This window comes from Phoca vitulina, unplaced genomic scaffold (genome assembly GCF_004348235.1).
Source record: "Phoca vitulina isolate PV1807 unplaced genomic scaffold, GSC_HSeal_1.0 scaffold6, whole genome shotgun sequence".
Lineage (NCBI taxonomy): Eukaryota > Metazoa > Chordata > Mammalia > Carnivora > Phocidae > Phoca > Phoca vitulina.
The window spans coordinates 73459650-73478806 of record NW_022589709.1 but is presented as its reverse complement, the minus strand read 5'-3'; the positions used below and the strand labels follow the sequence as shown (position 1 = coordinate 73478806).

Genomic DNA, 19157 nt, shown 5'->3' with positions numbered 1-19157 from the left:
ACACTGGTACCAGACACAGCAGTTGAAGAGAGGCGTGAGCCAGTCTCTGAAGGATCTTTCCCAGAAAGGGAGGGAGCAGCAGCTTCAAACAGGCACAGCAATAGGGAGGCGACGGCAGCATCCACTGCGCGAAGGCTTAAGAGTCAAAGGCAGAGCAGTAAACTCACTTTGTGAATAAGGGGGAAAGACAAAGGGGCAAAAGGGCTGTATTTCCTGACGTTCTGGGGACGGCAGAGCGCGCCACAGGAACCTGAGCGGGTTGGAAGGGCAGGGTATTTTTTTTTTTTTTTTTTTTTTTTATTAAGATTTTATTTATTTGAGACAGAGAGAATGAGAGAGAGAGCACATGAGAGGGGGGAGGGTCAGAGGGAGAAGCAGGCTCCCTGCTGAGCAGGGAGCCCGATGCGGGACTCGATCCAGGGACTCCAGGATCATGACCTGAGCCGAAGGCAGTTGCTTAACCAACTGAGCCACCCAGGCGCCCCGGAAGGGCAGGGTATTTTAAGTGGGGAAAGGCTATTATTAGGCAACTTTAGAAGCATTTGGTATATTGTCTTGGCGCACTGAGGGAAGGAGAACATGTCACTCGTGTTGTGACTAAACTTAGGCCCGACTGAGCTTTTGCCTTGGCCTCCATCTCCTTAGCCGAACACACTGACATTGTGGCAGGATCTGTCGCCCCAGTGAGACCTTGGAACAAAAACATGGGGCTCTGGTGGGAAGAGGGTTTCCGCCTTCTTCCAGGTGCCAGAGGATCCCGGAGGGAGGGGAGTTTGATGTGGTTAGGCCCCTTGAGACTCTGAGTTTATCAGCAAAAGCCTTCTCTTTAGCCCTAGCCATCCACATCCTCCTCCCCCAAGGAGTCCTCCGAGTTCATGGAAAGGCCAACTGTGAGAGCAGAAAAAACAACAACTAGGGAAAGAAAGTAAGGAATCATTTTCTTTCCATGGCACTTATAACTGAACAGAAGGTTAAGAGTTTGTTCCTTAATCTGGAACAGTGATTCCCAAATGAGAGGCAGGCCTACTCAAGAGGGGCTTTCAAAGAGGTTTGGGCCAATATACAGAGGCCCCCACTACCCCCAGTTGAGAATCAGTGTATGTAATGATAGAAATTCCTGACGGGAGTGTGTTATACATGAGAACAGTGCCAGAGGCAGAACAAAAGCTAAAAAACCCTAAGCTGTGTAGGGCAGACATCAAAATTATGGAGTACATTTTTCAGAGACTTTTTTTCTGATTAAAGTAGTTACAGAACAAGTCCTTCTCCCTGTAGCTAAACTCTCATGACTAGGCTCCATGCTGCATAGCCAAGAACAATAAGTACACCCATTCTGGATTAAAGAAATACAATTCTGTCCTCATAAAGGCAATTTCCAGAATTGCTCTGCCTGTCCTAAAGAGGTACTCGATGCTACGATGAGCACAGGCTAATCACCGTATGGCTTCTCAGAAGACTGGTTTTTCTCTGTTTCTTTCTCTTTGATGCTGTACAAGGGGTCCACCAACTTGTTATGAACAAGCATTAAACCTGGGAAAAATTAAAAACAAAGGTAGTTAATGCAAGTAGAGGCAGAGTTCCACGATTATGAACAATAACATCCAGGAGCTCTCAAATTTTGTCCTAGTACTGAAAATCATCATCTTTTCTCTGTGGCTCCAAATGACCAAAATACTAAGAGTAGGAAAAGAATTTATTATTCCCAATGAATGCTAGAATCCACGGCCCTTTTGTAAATTCACTCTTTAGAGGTGTTGGCTATTGAAAGGTTAATCTTTTCACCAAAGAATAAATTCCTAATTTGCCTGCTTAGTAAATGAGGGTTTTCCCCTAAGTTTGCCCAAAGCAGCATGTCCTTATTTATTTATTTATAAGATTTTATTGGACACAGAGAGAGCCAGAGAGAGCACAAGCAGGGGGAAGGAGCGTCAGAGGGAGAGGCAGGCTTCCCGCTGAGCAGGGAGCCCGATGCGGGGCTCGATCCCGGGACTCTGGGATCATGACCTGAGCTGAAGGCAGACACCTAACTGCCCAAGCCACCCAGGTGCCCCACAGTGTGTCCTTCTTAAAGCAGAAGAGAAAAAGATCCTCATGAGAGTTCAGTGCCCTACCTAGAGGGGAAGGCCTGGATGAGTCCTGGAAAGATAAAAAAAAAAACAACCCTGAGCTTCAATAGCCCTGCCAAGAGATCACCACATAGCCCTCAGACTGTTTTTCATTTCATTGTCTTCTTGCCTCCGTAGAACAAACAGGCCTCCAGAAATAGACCCTTGCAGTCATGGGTGGAAGAGCAATGACTGTGTGTTCTGGGACCGTAAGGTTTGGTTTTTATTAACATCAGAGTTGTCTATGAAAATGGCCAGAGCCAGAACACGAGAACCGCTCCTCACACCCGGCATACCCCAAACTCCCCGCCCCCTCCCCTCACCTTTGAAATACTTGACGGTTTTCACTTTCAGCTCCAGGGTGGCGTCCTCGTCGCACACAAATACTGTGCGGGGATGCTGCTGGAAGGCGGATACGGTCCACATGTGGCTCACTCCCTCCTCAATGGCCTTGTACAGAGCAAATGCCTTGTGCGCACCTGTGATGAGGATCATCACCTGGGGATCAGAAAACAAGCCTGTGATGGAGAATGAGCAGTGGAACCCGGAGTCCAGAAACCTGAGTTCCGGTCCAGTCACCCCCACTGGCTGCAAGCACTGTTGTCTTCAGTAGACCATGTGAAGTTGAAGGCCTGCAGCACACCGTGCTCCCTGCTCCCTGCTCTCTACCTTACTGCCCGGAGAACCTGAGGCTGGGACCATCACCATCCCCATGTTCTGGGATGAGGACATGTGCTCCAGGGGATTCAGGAGCTTGCCCCAGGGCATTTCTGACCCGGAGTCCATGCTCTAGCCCACCCTGTGATGGTGCCTCCTGGTACCTTTGATGACCGCTACGAACACATACGCCAGACAAAGGCCCATGCCTCTAATCCCAGCAGTTGGGACAGAGTCCCAGGGGGTCCTAGGCTGGGTGAGTTTCCACAAGTGCAGTCTGAAGAAGAGGGGTTCCAATATGCACCATTTACAAGGGGCCATGGAAGTGATGGTCATGGTTGTGTGTGTGGCCGCTGAGGTTCCATCCCACAAAGGCTGCTCCTTAATCCGGTCACTCTCAATGCCAAGTGTTAGACTGACTAATAGGACTTGGGGTGATGTTTTATGTTCAAACAAAACAAAGGCACAGACTCCCTCAACAGTTAAAATATCAAGAACATAAATGCTGGAAAGTGATTGTAAAGGAACTCTGCTCTCTAGATTTCACTGTAATTCGATGTACCATGGAGTTGTGAACAGGATTTACTGTTTCTCTCTTAAAAGATGAGACACCAGAGGCATAGTGAGAATGCAACTCTTTCTGTTCAGGACCCCAGAACTCCTGATTTCCAGACCCAGGTCCTTTCCCAGATTATAATACCCTCCCATGACAGGGAGAGCCCTCACACCCTAGTGCTTCCATGCTGTCTGGCCAAACACAGCAGGGTGACCCCCAGAGATACTGAGTCAAGGTCACCCAAGAGAAAGCTGGTGACCTCACGCATTTCACAAAAGTTCTCCTGAAATAGGGAGCTTTTTTCACTATGTAGATGTTTGTTTACAGATCTGGGCAAAGAAACTTGAAGCTACAATGTCGGTAACTGCTTCCCACTGAATATACCCCTGAAAGGAAGAGAAAATGCTTTTAAAATTCTAATGAAAGACAGTAAAGAAACTGGAACCACAAAAAATTAAAATGATACCCAACTTTCTAGGGAAAAACACACTCAACTGCGTTTAGACACCTATATTTAAATCACACTTCTCCGTGTTTACGAGTCCCCGAGCACAAGGCCATAACCACAAGTATCCTGGGGTAGCAGGGGGAGCTCCCTTCAAACAGTGACCTCCACCAACTGCAGGGAACCAGCAGTCCCTCTCAGCACCTGGGCAAATGCAAATTCCTATTCGGACGTGAGTAGTGCGAGGCTCCTCTGCCTCGAGAAGCTCCAAAGGGGTGCGTAAGCAGAGGCCGGGGAGCCTGCAGCCTCCCGTGTAGCCAGTGTGGAAAGGGTCCCGCTGAGAATAGACTAGTGGCTGCCTCCAAAGAGGAAGGAGGACCAGTGAGAGGATCAGCTGGGATTTTAGCCGTATTTATAATGCCTTCATTTTTAGTAAGTGTTGTCAGGTGGTGCCTGTGTAGTTAATGACAGAAAGACAAGTCCAACCCCCCAAGGAAGGCCCGGGGACCCCATGTGCCCTTACCTCTCTAGCATCCATGAGAGTGCCCACACCCACCGTCAGGGCCATGGTGGGCACCTTGGTGAGATCACCATCGAAGAACCTAGCGTTGGCCAGGATGGTGTCCATGGCCAGAGTCTTCACACGGGTCCTGGACACCAGACTGGAGCCCGGCTCATTGAAGGCAATGTGTCCATCAGGGCCGATGCCTGCCCGGGAGAAACAGCCAGGGCAGCCCTGTCAGTCCCAGGGATCCAAGATTTCAGGAACGGACACCTATCCTTCCCCACCTGGGGTGTGTAAAATCCTTGAAATCATAGCTCTTTTCTCATTCACCCCGGGCAGGTGCACTTTAAGTGTAAGATCCTCCCCTCTCCCCACCTCCTAGCCATTTCTGTTTGAGGCACACACACGACCTGGTCACCTTGCGACCACCCTCAGAAAGCTAAGTAAGCAGTACTCCGACTAGCTTCTGCTTCCCTAGAGCATCGAAGGGTAACTTCTCCTGCCAGTAGTCAGGGGTCCTGCCGCTGGGATAGTCACAGCAAATAAAAAAACAGGGACTGGACAAGGGTTGCAAAGTTTATAAAATCTTTGAACATGAGTGCTCTTAGCCTCTTCCTCCTACCTTGAAGTAAAGAAGAGTTAAGTCTAGAGCAGTAAAAGCTTAACACTCCCGTGGGTGGCTCCAGAGATGGCAAAAGATGGAAACGTAAGGGGGCAGCCCAGGGTAGGGACAGAGCACAAACTGAGAAGGGGACACCCTGGGTTCCTGCTTTCTTGCCACTGCCCTGGCTGACCTGGGGCAAGTCACAAAACTTCTCTGGGGTTCATATGGCTATCTACAGTGTGCAGGGGCTGAGTGCAGAATCTTCTCGAACCATAGGATTTTAACTGTTTAGGTAAGTCCCGTGGACTGATCCATATAAAACCTCAGGACTAGGGAACAGAATCTTCGAGTCCAAATCCAAACATCTCACTTGACCAACAAGGCACGGGAGCGCAGAGAAAGGAGATGTCCAAGATCACACGGTCACTGAGCAGCACAGCCAAGGCGGGGAGTGAGGGCTCCTATCTATGTCTTCCCTGCCTCCTCAGGGGAATAAATGGTTCCTGCTATTACCAGTGCAGTGAGGAAGCTGTTGGGAGGCAGGCATGGGTCCTGTCCCCCCTCCATGTGTTCTCAGCACCCTGGGCCTGCCCTGGACACGTGCCGCAGAGTGGCAGGCTCACCTCCGACGAACAGCTCAATCCCCCCTGCGGCTTTGATCTTCGCTTCAAAGGCGTCACACTCAGCCTGCAGGTCAGGCGCATTCCCATCCAGAATGTGGGTGTTTTCTGGGAGGATGTCAATGTGCTTGAAGAAGTTGTTCCACATGAAGGAGTGGTAACTCTCCGGGTGGTCTCGAGGAAGGCCTGTGGGACCATGGTGACACTCAGTCATGCCCAGGCTGAGCCAGAGCCCTCCTCCCACGGCGGATGCCAGGATGCCCTCAGACCTCCACAGACACTTTCAGGGGAACGCCCATCAGGGGGCCTTGGGCACCAGGCCGCGATCAGCCACGACTGGCTGGGGTGGTATCCCCGTGTCCACCCACCACCACCACCTGTGACGGCAGGACTGGCCCAGAGTGACTGCACCCCGGGAGCCTGAGAAATCCCCTCATTCTCATCTCCTTTTCACGAGGGAGTAATTGTAGGCGGGAGGCCAGGGTCACTCTGGGCTTCTGGAGGAGGCCTACAACCCGCGGGTAGGGCTTGGCCCATCCGGGGCAGGAAGCAAGCATACCCCTTGCCCGTGTCTCCCACCCCACCATTCACCCCCAGTTATAGCCCTCTCAGCCTGAACCCCAGCTTGAACACCAGCTGGTTGGAGAGAATTCTTTCAGGGCTTCTGCAAAATGATTTTTAGCCAAGAAGAAAAAGTTTCAAGTGGATGTGTAACTAAACATGAAGAATGTTTAATGTCAGCCTTAAAAAGGAATGAAATTCTGACACATACCACAACATGGACGAACCTTGAGGACATTTTGTTGAGTGAAATAAGCCAGTCACAGAAAGACAACTCTCTGATTCCAGTTAAATGAAGTAGCTAGAGTAGTGAAATTCACAGAAGCAGTAAAACGATGGTTGCTAGGGGCTGGGAGAGCGGGCAATGGGTAGTTGGTGTTGAATGAGTAGAGAGTTTCAGTTTTGCGAGATGAAAAGAGTTCTGGAGATTGGTTACACAACACTGTGAATATCCTTAACGCTGCTAAACTCTACATATAAAAACGGTTGGATGGTAAATCTTAGGTCTATTTTACCACAATTGAAAATAAGAATGTTTAAAGTGTAGCCTTACAAAATGATGGCGGGGGTGGGGGTAGGCGGGGGTGACAGAAGACCAAGGTACAGCTTTTCAGCACTGGAAGGGACACCAGTCTCTGCTCCTCTCCCAGTGTGCCTGGCAGAAAGGCAAGCTGGAGGATGAGCACTGGAGGGAGAGACCAGACACAAACAGAGGGATGAGCCCATCTGCAATTACTGGTTACAGAAAGAAACGGCATGGAGTTGGGGAGGAGGCAGAGGAGAAGGAGATACTCTAACATTTAAAATGGCTGCTCCGTGTAAGAGGCTTCCATATCTGTTCGATCACTTAATGCTTACAACCTGAGGTCAGCTTTCAGAGCACCGTTTTACAGCTGAGTACACCAAGGCCTGGGAGAGAAAGCTTTCGCTAATGGAGCTTTATCACCAAACCTCACTGGTTCCCAGAGACGTCCCTATTCCCCTCCCGGGCTACGCCTGAACGGGGAGGAGCAGGACTCTCCTGGAATCAGGGAAGACCTGGAAAGAGACAGACTCACCCACATACTCATCCATGTTGAAGGTCTTCACGTATCTGAAGGACAGGTCTCCATTCTTGCAGTACTCAATGAGCTTCTTGTAGCAGCCAATTGGGGTGCTCCCTGTGAGAGAGGCCACAGCCATGAACACCCTTCGGCTCCCAGCTCCTGAGGACACCCAGGGATGAGGGCTGCTCAGCAGGGAGAACCTGTCAGATCTGAAGCCCTCCCCCGGTGCCCCAGTCCTAACCGCCATCCCGTCAGTGCTTCCGAAGGCTACGTCCCCACCAGAGCGTGAGCTCCAGGAGGCCAGGGCTGCATCTGTCTTGTCCGCCGCCGAATCCCAGTGGTCAGCACGCCGCTGACTGGCACGACCGGAATCAGTAACCGAGTAAACATCACACCTAACGTCCTGACGTGTTCGGTGAGCAACTAGTATGTCCCCCACATGATGGGGACACAAAGGAGGCCCAGACACGCAGCCGCTCGGAACGAGCTCACTGGCTGGGACTGGGACAGGAAGCAGCGATGTCAGCTGCGACCAGCCCAAGTCTGTGGGCTCAGGAAGACTTCCCCGAGGAGCAGCAAACTCCTGCGAACTGAGTCTCATTAAAAAGTCAAGGTCATAGAGCACATGAAAAAGGCGGGAGGACCTCTGTAGATTTAAGAACTAAATATGCGTGAAGTCTGGATACTGGATTATTGGGGGAAAAAACTATAAAAGGTAAATGTGGACAATGAGGAAAAAAATGTTACTAGTGTCTGCATAACAGACGGTATTATGGAATGATTTTTTTAATAGGTATGATAACAGTATCGTAGTTAGTCAGGTAAGAGAACGTCTGTACTCTGAGGAGATAGATGCCAAAAGATATAGAGGTCAATCGTCAGGAGGTTTGGGACTTACTTTCAAGTGGCTCATAAAAAAAAAAAAAGTGTGTGTGTGTTTGTGTGTAGACAGAGAACACGAGCCAGAAGAGATGAAGGGTAAATGCGGCAAATATTAACAATGGGCGAGCCTAGGAGAATGGTACTGTACTAGTCTTTCAGCTTTTGTGAATATTTGAAATTTTTTAAAATAAGAGGATGGAAAGAAAAAAGCCCCACCCAAATCAGATCGCTCTTTTCACAACCTACTAATGCCTTCTTATTTCACTGAGTCATAACCAGTCCTAACAAAGGCTCCCTGTAACTCGGCCCCGGGTTCCCACCCTCACCCGTCCTCATCCCGCTCCTCACCTGCTCCTCCTTCAGGTACCTGCACAACTCTCACCTCTTCTGGCCTCTACTCAGATGTCGCCTTCTCAGAGGAACCTTCCCTGCCACCCCGTCCGACACCACGGGCCCCCTCCCCTGCCTAGACATTCCCTATCCCCCCTTCCCTGCCTCATTTTTCTCCTTCACTCATCACCACCTAACATACTCTGTTTTGTCAAGTAACTTGCTTATTGTCTGTCTCTCCTACTACCATTTAAACTTCAGGAGGCAGGAGTTTATGTCTTTTTTGTTTGTCGTCGTATCCCCAGCACCTAGAAGAGCTCGGCATATGGTGGGCATTCACTAAATACCTGCTGAATCAAAGTTCCCCCCGACCCGTCACCAGTCTGTCCCTGTGCCAGGGCCTCAGCCGTGCCTGAGCCCCACAGCTTCCCTGGCCTTCCCCTGAGCTTCGTCATGTCATGTCCCCTTTCCAGACTTCGAGCTTTCCCTTCAATTCTGTGAGCTCCCCGTTATCTAGCCAATACAATCCTTTTCTGCGTAACTTAGCCAGAGCTGGTTTCTTTGGTTTCCACCCAGAACCCCCGACTGGCATTTCACCTAACAGAAGGCATGTTCCAAGGAACCCAAATGGAAACGCTGTGCTCGTTCAGGTATGGCAGTCAGGAGGGGGCCAGGTCTTGGAGGGCCCTGAAGGCCACACTGAGGAGCTGGGACCTGATCGTGCAGGTGATGGGGCATCAGGGAGGGATGTCAGCAGAAGCAGAAACTCTGACCTAGAGAAGCTCCACGGTTAGCAAACAGGATGTTAGTGCAGCCCCTCCAGGGCCCGAGATGTTGGTGGTTTTGCAGATACGTGCAGCTAGGCTCCCACAAACGTCTAGTGCAGAGGCCCGCAAACTTCAGCCCACAGGCCAAATCTGGCCTGCGGCCTGTGTTTATACAGCTCATCAGTTAAGAATGGTTTTTACACTTTTTATGTTTATAAATATCAAGAGTATGACTTTGTGACATGCGAGAATTATACGAGTTCAGACCTGAGCGTCCACCAGGCTCTATCAGTAGACGGCCAGGCGCATTCATTTATGTGTGTCCGCAGCGGACTTTGAGCTACATGGACGGTTAAGTAGTTGCGACAGAGGCCCTACGGCCAGGGAAGTGTAAAATATTAACTATGTGACCATTTACAGAAAAAGTTTGAAGGCCCCTGCTCTAGTGGATGGGACACTGGGGCAAATCCACCCAAACTCGGAGAGAAAGAATCAGGACCATATGCCTTGAGGAGCTGGGGTCAAAATAGATATCCTCCCATAAAGGCAATAAGCTGATTTTTCTAGAAGAAACTGAGGCTGTTTTTCAAGTAGGTCCTGTGTCTAATTAAACCTTACAGAAAATGTCTTGAGTAGACTATCAATTCTGCCAAGGATGGTACTCAGCTAGTAGCACTCGAGAGATGCACAGAAGTTAATTCATTACATAAAATGTATGCCTGAAGGCGTTAGGACTTAATTCTGTTACGGACTCTGAGACTCCGAGACAGCCTGTTGTGGTCAGGGCTGACTTAGAATGGAGCTGAAAAATCAAGTTCTTCCTGCCTAACCGAGATCCCTTCTACTCCAGAACTCTTCAGGAGCAGGCAGGACCTAAACCAAACCATAATGGCAGCTGGGTCCTCCTGTTTTGCGTTTCCAGGAAGCAGGGTTGTTCACTCATAGCACCAGCACCCCAGACCCCTCCTTGTAAGTCCCCTGGCTCAGTGAGCCCACGTACCTGGCTCCTTAAAAATCCTAATGCTCACTCACTCCCCCACAATCCATGGCACCCTCTCCATCCCCCAACGCACCAGTGGGAAGTCCCAGGGTGAAGTACTTGTCTGGCCCCGGGTTAAACTGGATGATGCGATTCCTGATGTACTTGGCTGCCCACTCGCTGGCCTGAGAATAATGGTCCAGGATGATGAGCTTCATCTTGTCCTGTAGGGGGCAGGTGACAAAAGGAATCAGTGGTAAGGGACAGGGAGAAAGGGATGCAGGTGGCTGGCGAGAGGGGAGAAGCCCTTCTCACCCAGCAACAACCTCTCCCCAGGGTGTCCGAGCAAGGAAGAGGAAGACCCCAACTTTCGGTTCACAGAGGAATTAATAGGCTGGGCCAAGTGCCTCCACCACCCACCAGGAGGCGCTGCTGTGAGACAGACCGGGGTTCTACTCTCAGTTCCTCCATTTACCAACCGCAGGACCTTGGTCAAAGGACTCAAGTTCTCCCAGCCTGTTTCTTCTTACGTGAAAATGGGGACCTACCCGACAAATTTCACGATGGTGAATATTAAATGAGGGCATGTAAACCACACACTATTCAATATGCTGGCTGTTATCTTGTAGCTCGACCCAGCCCCCTTTCCCCACTTCTCTGCCCCCACGCGCTGGATAGTCTGTACCCACGGCCTCTTCCTCAATAGAGGGGTCATGGGATCATATGGGCCACTATAGCAGGTGAGAGCCATGGAGTTTGCCTGGAGACGTGTGTTCCCCTGTAGAGGGGTGCTCCCGTCGGCCTTGCTTTGTGGACCCTCAGTTTCCCCCAAAGCACAAGGGGTCAATGTAATCGCCCCGCACTGCGATCACTCAGGGTGGGAGGCGGGGATGGCGGTCCCGGCCAGCCGAAGGATACAGGAGTGTTTGCCCGACGCCGATCGCGATCCCATCGCCCCTCCGGCCCTGCACCGGGAAGGGGCGTCCCGGCAGCTCGCTGGGCTCCCGGCTCCTGGGGAACCCGAGGCTGGGGCAGCGCCTGGACCCCCGCCCACGCCCACCCGCGAGGAGGGTCCCCGCCAGCCCCGCTCCCCACTTACTCGGACACCTCCCGCGGCGCCTGCAGCAACTGCGCCGGCGGCCCCGCCCCGCGCGGGTCACGTGGCCCCGGGTCACGCGGAGCCGCTCTCCGCCGGAGGGGCTGACTCTGCGGGGCCCACTGCGGGGCCCTGGCCGCCCGCGGACTCTGCCCTGCCTGGGGCCAGCCCCTCTCTCCTCTCGGCTCCGGGAGCGGCTGTGGGAGGCGAGGCTTGGAGGCCGGTTTTGTGCGGCCCGGAGACTTGGGGGCTCCAGGTGGCCCCGAGGAATGCAGTGCCCAGGCCCGGGGCGGGGAGGCTGGGGCCAGGTTTTTAGTGCTGGGGGGAGGAAGGGGGGAGGAAGAGCAAAATCGCTTCCTTAGAGCCTCAGGGATTGGGCCTGGCTCTGTCTTCCATTTAACTTTTTTAGGTGTCATTTTTTTTACGTAGATATTACAACTTTTTTGCTTTAAATATAATTAGATTTTTCTTTCTTTCTTTTTTTAATCTTAATCTTCACAGCAGTCTATATTTAGAGAAAGAGGGAGGTCCCTGGTCTCCCCAGCTCCCCACCCCAAGATAACATTGCTGAGAGTTTAGGCTACATTTCCAAAATCTTTTTCCTGGAATATATTTTACATTTTACAGAAATGGGAACACACCACACACGATGTCCACAGGGAGCTAGGTGGCCGTATTCCACAGGTGCCATGATTGGGCTCACCCCTGCCCTGGGGCCCAGCTGCAGCTCCAGCCCAGCTCGATAGAGGTGGTGTTGGGCTGGTGAGGCCCTGATGAGATGGGGCTGTGGGGCTAATAACCTCTACGGTTCTAAGGACTTGTTCTTTGGCCTCAGTGTTGGTTTAGTTGTTAAAACAACAGCAACAACAACAACAACAAAAAACACACACACACAGAAAGACCATGCAGTCAGAAACCTCATCTCAGCTTGAGCACTGTAGATGTTTCACAACCCCAATCTCCAAAGACATCAGATAACGGGGCCTGGTCTCCAGCAGCTGCATTCCCATCATTCCAGGAAGAGTGACTTCATGTGACTTTAATTGGGCCTGTCGCCCCCATTATGCTTTCTGTAGGGAACCAGTTCCAGGTCTCTCTTAAGCCTGGCAGCTCTGGAATCAGAGAGCTAGGGGACAAATCAGGAAGATCTGGTTTAGTCAATCCCTGGTTCTTGAGTGAGTGACTCAAGCAAATGACTCAACTTCTCCAGGTCTGAATTTTCTCTTCTAAAACATGGGAACCGGATGGGGATACGTAATCCTGACCTCAGGTATCTATCGTGAGTACTGGATGGAACAGTAGCATAGCCTGGCATTCATGGCCAGCCATGATTACCCCTCATGTCCTCCCAGCCTCCCTACAGCCTACTCTCTACCCTGCAATGCCCTCTACCCTAACCTCCTGCCCCTCATGTTCCTCCCACTGCATGTCTGGGTTTGAACTTACCCATACCCGTCCTTCCATTCTCGTTTTAGAACCAAAATGGGCTAATTCAAAGAGTTGTGGATTCATCCTTGCAGTGGAACACTCTATAGCTGTCCTGTGGGTGGATGTTTTTGTACTCTTCCGTTGCCCTTGCTTTGCGTAAACACATTGCCCCAAGCCTCAGAAAATCCTGCTTGGGGCCTGGGGTTCATGTGGGTTTTGTGAAGCTGGTCCTACCCTCTGGCCTAATCAATTAGAGAGCTCCATGGCCCGGGCCATGACTGATTCACGACTAGGCAGACACGGAAGATACTAACCCAACAGCCACTCACAGCCTTCCTTCTCCTTTGCTGCTTCCCACTGTAGCCTCTGGAAAGTTAGCTACTCTCCCAGCTTCTCAGCCAGGATGTGGCCAGGTAACCTAGTTCTGGCCAGTGAAGTAAAAAGATGGCTCTGGGAAGATACTCTGCTTTCTGAGAAAAGTGACATGCTTGCAAAACAAACTGTCTGTTCCTTCCCTTTTCTTCCTGCCTTGATGGCAGATGTGATGCCTGGAGCTGGAAAAGCTGTTTTATGACCATGAGGCAACAAGCATAAGGATAGAGTGAAGGATAGAAAGAACATTAAGTCCTTAATATTTGACCAGTGCTGGGACTCCTGCGTCTGGACTTCTTCTAAGTAAATAATAAATAGCCTATGGTTTAAATGTTAAGCCACTGTTAGAGTTTTCTGTGACTAAAGTTGAAAATGTGACTCACTGTTACAGTGGATGACTCAGGTCTTTCTCGGGGTTTATGTTGGTATTTTGGGGAGATACATTGTGGGGAGCTGCAAAATCCAGAAAAGTTTAGAGCTGCCAGTGAGAAAAGCAGAACCAAGAGAAAAGTGATACAGAATCCTGATGACATCATCTGATCCACTTAGATCTAGCCATGTCTGAAGCCAAGTATACCCCATTAAGTTCAATAGTTGTGTGAATGAATAAGTGAAAACATAAATAATTTTTTTTTTTACCCTGAGGCTAGTTAGAGGAAATTCTGGAAGGATACTTAGTTATCTATTGCTGCATAATAGATGATCCCAAAACTCAATGGCTAAAAACAATAAGTCCAACAAGAGCCAAAGAGAAATGTGCTGTGAAGCCATGAAAAGACATGGAAGGAAACTCAAGGGTGCGTCACCGAGAGAAGCTGATCTGAATAGGCTATGTCTGCTGTAAGAGTCCAACGATATAACATTCTGGAAAAGGCAAAACTAGAGAGACAGTAGAAAGATCAGTAGTTGCCAGCAGTTAGGGAGGAGAAAGGGATGAATAAGTGGAGCACAGAGAATTTTTAGGGCAGTGAAACTGTTCTGTATGATGCTGTCAGGGTGGATACGTGTCGCTCTACATGTGTCTAAACCCAGGGAATGTACGAGAATGAACCCTGATGAAAACGGTGGGCTTTGGCTGATTACGACGTGTCAGTGTAAGTTCATCATACAAATAACAAGTGTTTGTTATATTTATAATAACACATGTGCCCCCCCTCTGGTGGGAGATGGTGATAATGCGGGGGGTTGTGCATCTGTGGGCATGGGAGGCATATGGGCTTCTCTGTACCTTCCTCTCAATTTTGCTGTGAACCTAAAAATGTTCTAAAAAAAATCCTTTATGGCACCTGGGTAGCTCAGTTGGTTAAGCGTCTGCCTTCGGCTCAGGTCATGATCCCAGGGTCCTGGGATTGAGTCCTGCTCCTCAGGGAGTCTGCTTCTCCCTCTGCCCCTCCTCCCACTCGTTCTCTCAATCTCTCTCTCTCTCTCAAATAAATAAAATCTTAAAAAAAAAAATTTAAAAATCCTTTAAAAACATTTATTTTTTATGATCTCTCATGATTTCTACATGCTAGATATTCAGACAGGGTACGGTGGGGATGATGAATGGAGCCTTAAATGTGAGAAGGCTGGAGCTGGGATCATGAGGCTCGTTTACTCACACGTCTGGTGGTTGATGCTGACTGTTGGCTGGAACACTTGCCTAAGGGCTTCTCCTTGTGGCCTGGGCTTCCTCACAACATGGTGGCTGGGTTCCAAGGGCAAGCATATTGGACAGACGTGGGTACCCTATCATGGAATGGACTCCAGAGCTACACTGTCTGGATTTGAATCCCAGATCTGCTACTTCCTGATTGAGTAACTTCTGGTAAGTCACTTAATTCCTCTGTGCCCTAATTGCTTCATCCATAAAATAGGAAAAATATCTTCCTTATAGTATTTACTATTATAATGAAGAATGATTACCTCAGGGAGGAATACATGATTTAATAGATGTAGGGCACTTAGAATAATGCCTGGCACAGAGTTAGCCATCGCTAAGGAATTGTTTTGAGATGGGTCTCGAAAGAGAATTAGGATTTGGTCGTTGAAGAAGAGGAGGATGGCATTATAGGCAGGGGTGATCATGGAGGCACAGAGGCTGGGGCTGAGGTGTTCACCAAGGTAAAAAAATAAGAACACAGAACACCCAGTTAAATTTGAATTATTCCTAATTGCCTCCACGTATATACTTTGAGATAAAAAATTGCATAAAACCCACTTCTTTTCTTCTTCTTCTTTTTAAAGATATACTTATTTATTTGAGAGAGAGAGTGGGGGGGTGGGGGGAGGAGCAGAGGGAGACAGAAAATCCTAAGCAGACTCCCTGCTGAGCGAGGAGCCTGACTCCTGGTTGGGGGGGAGGCTGGGTTTCATGACCCCAGAGATCATGACCTGAACCAAAATCAAGAGTTGGACGCTTAACCCATAGAGCCACTCAAGACACACTTATTCTAAAAACAGATTTGTTGTTTATCTGAAATAAATTATAAGTATCTAAATTACATACCTATTTATTTCATTATATTTCCCTGGTGATTTGGCTCTCCTTAATAGTACCTTGTTTTGCAGAATTTGCTTATAAAATTCTCTGAAGTTACAGTCTGTGTTCCATTTACATTTTAACATGATTTCTGCAGTGGTCACATTCAACTTATTCTGTTCTTGGCCAAAGAACAGATAATAGAAAGTACAGCGAGAGTCAAAGAGATTGAATTTGAAGATCTCACAGCTGCAACAGTGCACCTGCATTCACAAGTCTGACCTCACAACTAACCATCAACAGGGGTCCAAATGTTCAAAGGGCTGCAAATTTGCAAACTAACATTAAATTGAACTTGATGTCTGATGCAAAAAAAGATGAGCTTCATGTTTGCCTGAAAGTGAGACGTGTGCTTTTAAGTCTTAACCAGCCAGAGCTGGTTTTCGTTAAGGCGTGGGGAAGCACGGTGCAAGCGGCTAGCGGGCTTTCACAGGAGAAAGTGCGCAGGAACGTTCGGGACTCTCAGCACTAGAGCAAGGCTGCTTTTGACTCGCTGACTTTCAAGCTTGGGCTCCGGAGTGAGGGACTTGCTGATTGGCTGTTGTCTTGCAGGGGCTGTCGCTGATTGGCTGGCTTTCAGAGGCTGGGGGCTGTCCTTGACTTGCTGACTTTCAGAAGCTTGGTTACCGGGGTGAGATCATCGCTGATTGGCTGATTTTCAGAACAAAAATCGTAAGTTATCTCTTATTAATGGTGCTCACTGTTCACGACTTGGGACTTTAGCCGAAGAACAGTATTTTCCTTTTCTGAATATGAAAATAAGTACCTTTATTTTGCAGTCTTCCCTTTTATACTTCCCTCAGTTAAACCTGCAGGAGACCATACGGGATTGTCCAGATCTTTATTTGTAGAGATGCTGTCAGTTAGTGTGGCCTTTAATTGATTTAAGTCCCAATTACGGTGGAGGAAAAATAGCTCTGATGCTTTTTTTTTTGTAATTTGATTTAAAAAAAAAAGCTGAGTACAGGACATTCATGGCATCCTGTCAGTAGGTAGAGAGCTCAGGACAAAATACAGGATATGTTTTGTATATACAGGCAACTCTGGGGAAAGTGGAGGGAAAAGAAGAATCCCCATCCCCAACAGAAGGAAATCTAATTCTCATTTCCTTCTAGAAGGGCATTCATTATAGCCCTGCTTGTTAAAGGAAAATATTGGAAACAACCTAAGTGTCCATCATTGGGGAACTGGTTGGATAAAGTTTTGTAGATCTATAAAATGGTACACAATGCAGCAGTTAAAAAGGAGGAGTTTTGTGAACTGCTATAAAGACTACCCCACAGTTAAGTTTAAAAAAAGCAAGATGCAGGGGCGCCTGGGTCGCTTAGTTGCTTAAGCGTTTGCCTTCGGCTCAGGTCATGATCCTGGGGCCCTGGGATGGAGCCCCACATTGGGCTCCCTGCTCGGCGGGGAGTCTGCTTCTCCCTCTCATCCTGCTTGTGCTTGCTCGCACACTCGCTGGCTCTCTTTCTGTCTCTCTGTTTCTCTCTCTCTCAAATAAAGAAATAAAATCTTGAAAAAAAAAAAAAAAAGCAGGATGCAGAACTCCAGGTATTATATCATTGGCCCTAAAGGATTCATGGGGGCCATGGAGATAAGAATAAATATATGTTCCTATATGCATAGACTATCTCTAGAATGACATTCAAGAATAGTCGTGATGATCTCTTTGGGGGAGGAGACCTGAAAAGCTGCAAAGCTGAAGGGTAAGGAGCAGGAAGAGTCTTCCTTTTCATGCCATATCCTTTTGATACTGTTTGATTTCTTTATCCTTTGTGAGTGCATTACCTATACTAAACACTTCAAATTACTTTTAAAACAATGATTTAAAAAATCAAATGTGCTGGGGCGCCTGGGTGACTCAGTCGGTTAAGCACCTGCCTTTGGCTCAGGTCATGATCCCAGGGTCCTGGGATTGAGCCCCACATCTCATAGGGCTCCCTGTTCAGTGGGGAGTCTGCTTCTCCCTCTCTCTCTGCCCAACCCCTTTCTCCCGCTCATGCTCTCTCTGTCTCTCTCTCTCTCAAATAAATAAATAAAATCTTTAAAAAAGAAATCAAATGTGTGACCTGGGCATGGACCAGAAGCACAGGTTTGAGATGTTGGGGGTGTGGACAGGATGTTTTTCAGAGCCTGGTGACCCTTCTGCACCAGGATGGACCTCTGAGGCTGTCCGACCGGCTGTGCAGGATGTTTCCCAAATCTCTTCCACATCTCAGAGGACAGGAAGCAGCCTGGGGCTGGAAGAGGAGCAATGGCATCCCACATAGCATATGACCAAGAAACAGAGCTCACAATAAATACACCCAATTGCATAGGCAGCCAAAAGAAACAGGAACCACCCTCATTATTTATGTAGAGTTCATTTCCTGGGGGCTCTCTGTTGCTGATGGAGGTGAAAACCAAGAAGGGTCCTCCAGAGTGGCCTTGGGATTTCAGAGCTGGAGGGCTTCTCATGGGAGAGTCAATCTGCTTTGAGAATAATAGCTTTTTCCTGGCAAAAACAGATGTCTGCAGCCCAGAATGTATTACAGAGACAGAGCGTGATAAGAACTTTTGAAAATAGACGGGTTGGGAGCAGTAGAACCCACTGTGACAGATAATCAGCATCATCACAGGAGATGATATTTACTGAGCGTTTATTGTGGTATGCGGACAGGTGCTTTGCATACATTAGCATCTCGGTCCTTAGAACAGCCCTGTGAGGTAGGCACAATTATTGCAATTTCACTGATGAGAAAACTAGTATACAGAAGTTTAGAATTTCACCCAAGTTCATGTAAGTGAGTGGCCTGGGGCTTGAACTCAAGCTGTGGGTGCTCTTAGCCATTCTATCATACTGCCTTCAAAAGAGGGCTTCTCCAGCTCAGCCTAGAAACCAATTAAAAGCATCAAGCAGGCGCGCCTGGGTGGTACAGTCGGTTAAGTGGCCGACTCCTGGTTTCGGCTCAGGTCATGATCTTGGGGTCCTGGAATCAAGCCCTGTGTCGGCCTCTGTACTTTGCGGCGAGTCTGCTTTAGGATTCTCTCTCCCTCTGCCCCCCCCACCCCCCTCACTCATGCCTTCTCTCTAAATATATGAATCAATCTTAAAAATAAAAAAAAAATTAAAAATACAAGCATCAAGCATTCATTGAGCACCTGCTGTGCGCCTGGGGCTGGGAGAGCCATGGGAAGCATTTGGTGTTTGAGTGTTAGCATGACTCTAGGAATGTGATTTCCTTTAACTGAGAGGCAAATTCACATAACAAAGAACTAACCATCGGAAAGTGAACAATTCAGTGGCATTTAGTACACTCACAGTGTTGTGTAGCCATCACCACTGTTTAGTTCCAACACCTTTTCATCACCCCCAAAAGAAGCCCCCTCTCCATTAAGCAGTTCCTCTCCATTTTCCCCTCTTCTCAGCCCCTCTAACCACCAAATCTGTGTCTGTCTCTATGGATTTACCTATTCTGGATGTTTCTTGTAAATTGAATCATATCATATATGACCTTCTGTGTCTGGCTTCTTTCACTTAGTATAATGTTTTCAGGGTTTATCCACATTGTAACAGGGATCATCACTCCATTCCTTTTTATGGCTAAATTATACTCCCTGTATCCATCTGCCACACTTTGTTGATCCGTCCACTCACTGATGGGTGTTTGGGCTATGTCCACATTCTGACTATTGCAAATGTT

At 48.7% G+C, this 19157-nt stretch overlaps 1 protein-coding gene and 1 long non-coding RNA gene across 6 annotated transcripts in view; one reads left to right on the top strand and one right to left on the bottom strand.

The window, feature by feature from the left end:
- Positions 1-491: 491 nt before the first annotated feature.
- GNPDA1 (glucosamine-6-phosphate deaminase 1) lies at positions 492-11342 on the bottom strand. 4 transcript variants are annotated; one of them, XM_032404478.1, is made up of 7 exons: positions 11157-11342; positions 10152-10281; positions 7112-7258; positions 5496-5678; positions 4287-4471; positions 2429-2603; positions 492-1530 (listed from the first exon to the last, which is right to left on the bottom strand). In XM_032404478.1, the coding sequence occupies exons 2-7, from the start codon at positions 10273-10275 to the stop codon at positions 1430-1432; spliced, it is 915 nt and encodes a 304-aa protein (XP_032260369.1). In that variant the 5' UTR covers positions 10276-10281; positions 11157-11342; the 3' UTR covers positions 492-1429. The 4 variants fall into 4 exon arrangements, with proteins under 4 accessions (XP_032260369.1, XP_032260370.1, XP_032260367.1 ...); XM_032404479.1 differs by having other exon boundaries at positions 7112-7213; positions 11157-11340; XM_032404476.1 differs by lacking the exon at positions 11157-11342 and adding an exon at positions 10606-10673.
- Positions 11343-15924: 4582 nt separating this feature from the next.
- LOC116632462 overlaps positions 15925-19157 on the top strand; it is a 36238-nt gene continuing 33005 nt past the window's right edge. For both annotated transcript variants that reach the window (XR_004299419.1, XR_004299418.1), the window contains exon 1: positions 15925-16146. This is a non-coding gene — a long non-coding RNA (uncharacterized LOC116632462). The remainder of the gene's footprint in view (positions 16147-19157) is intronic.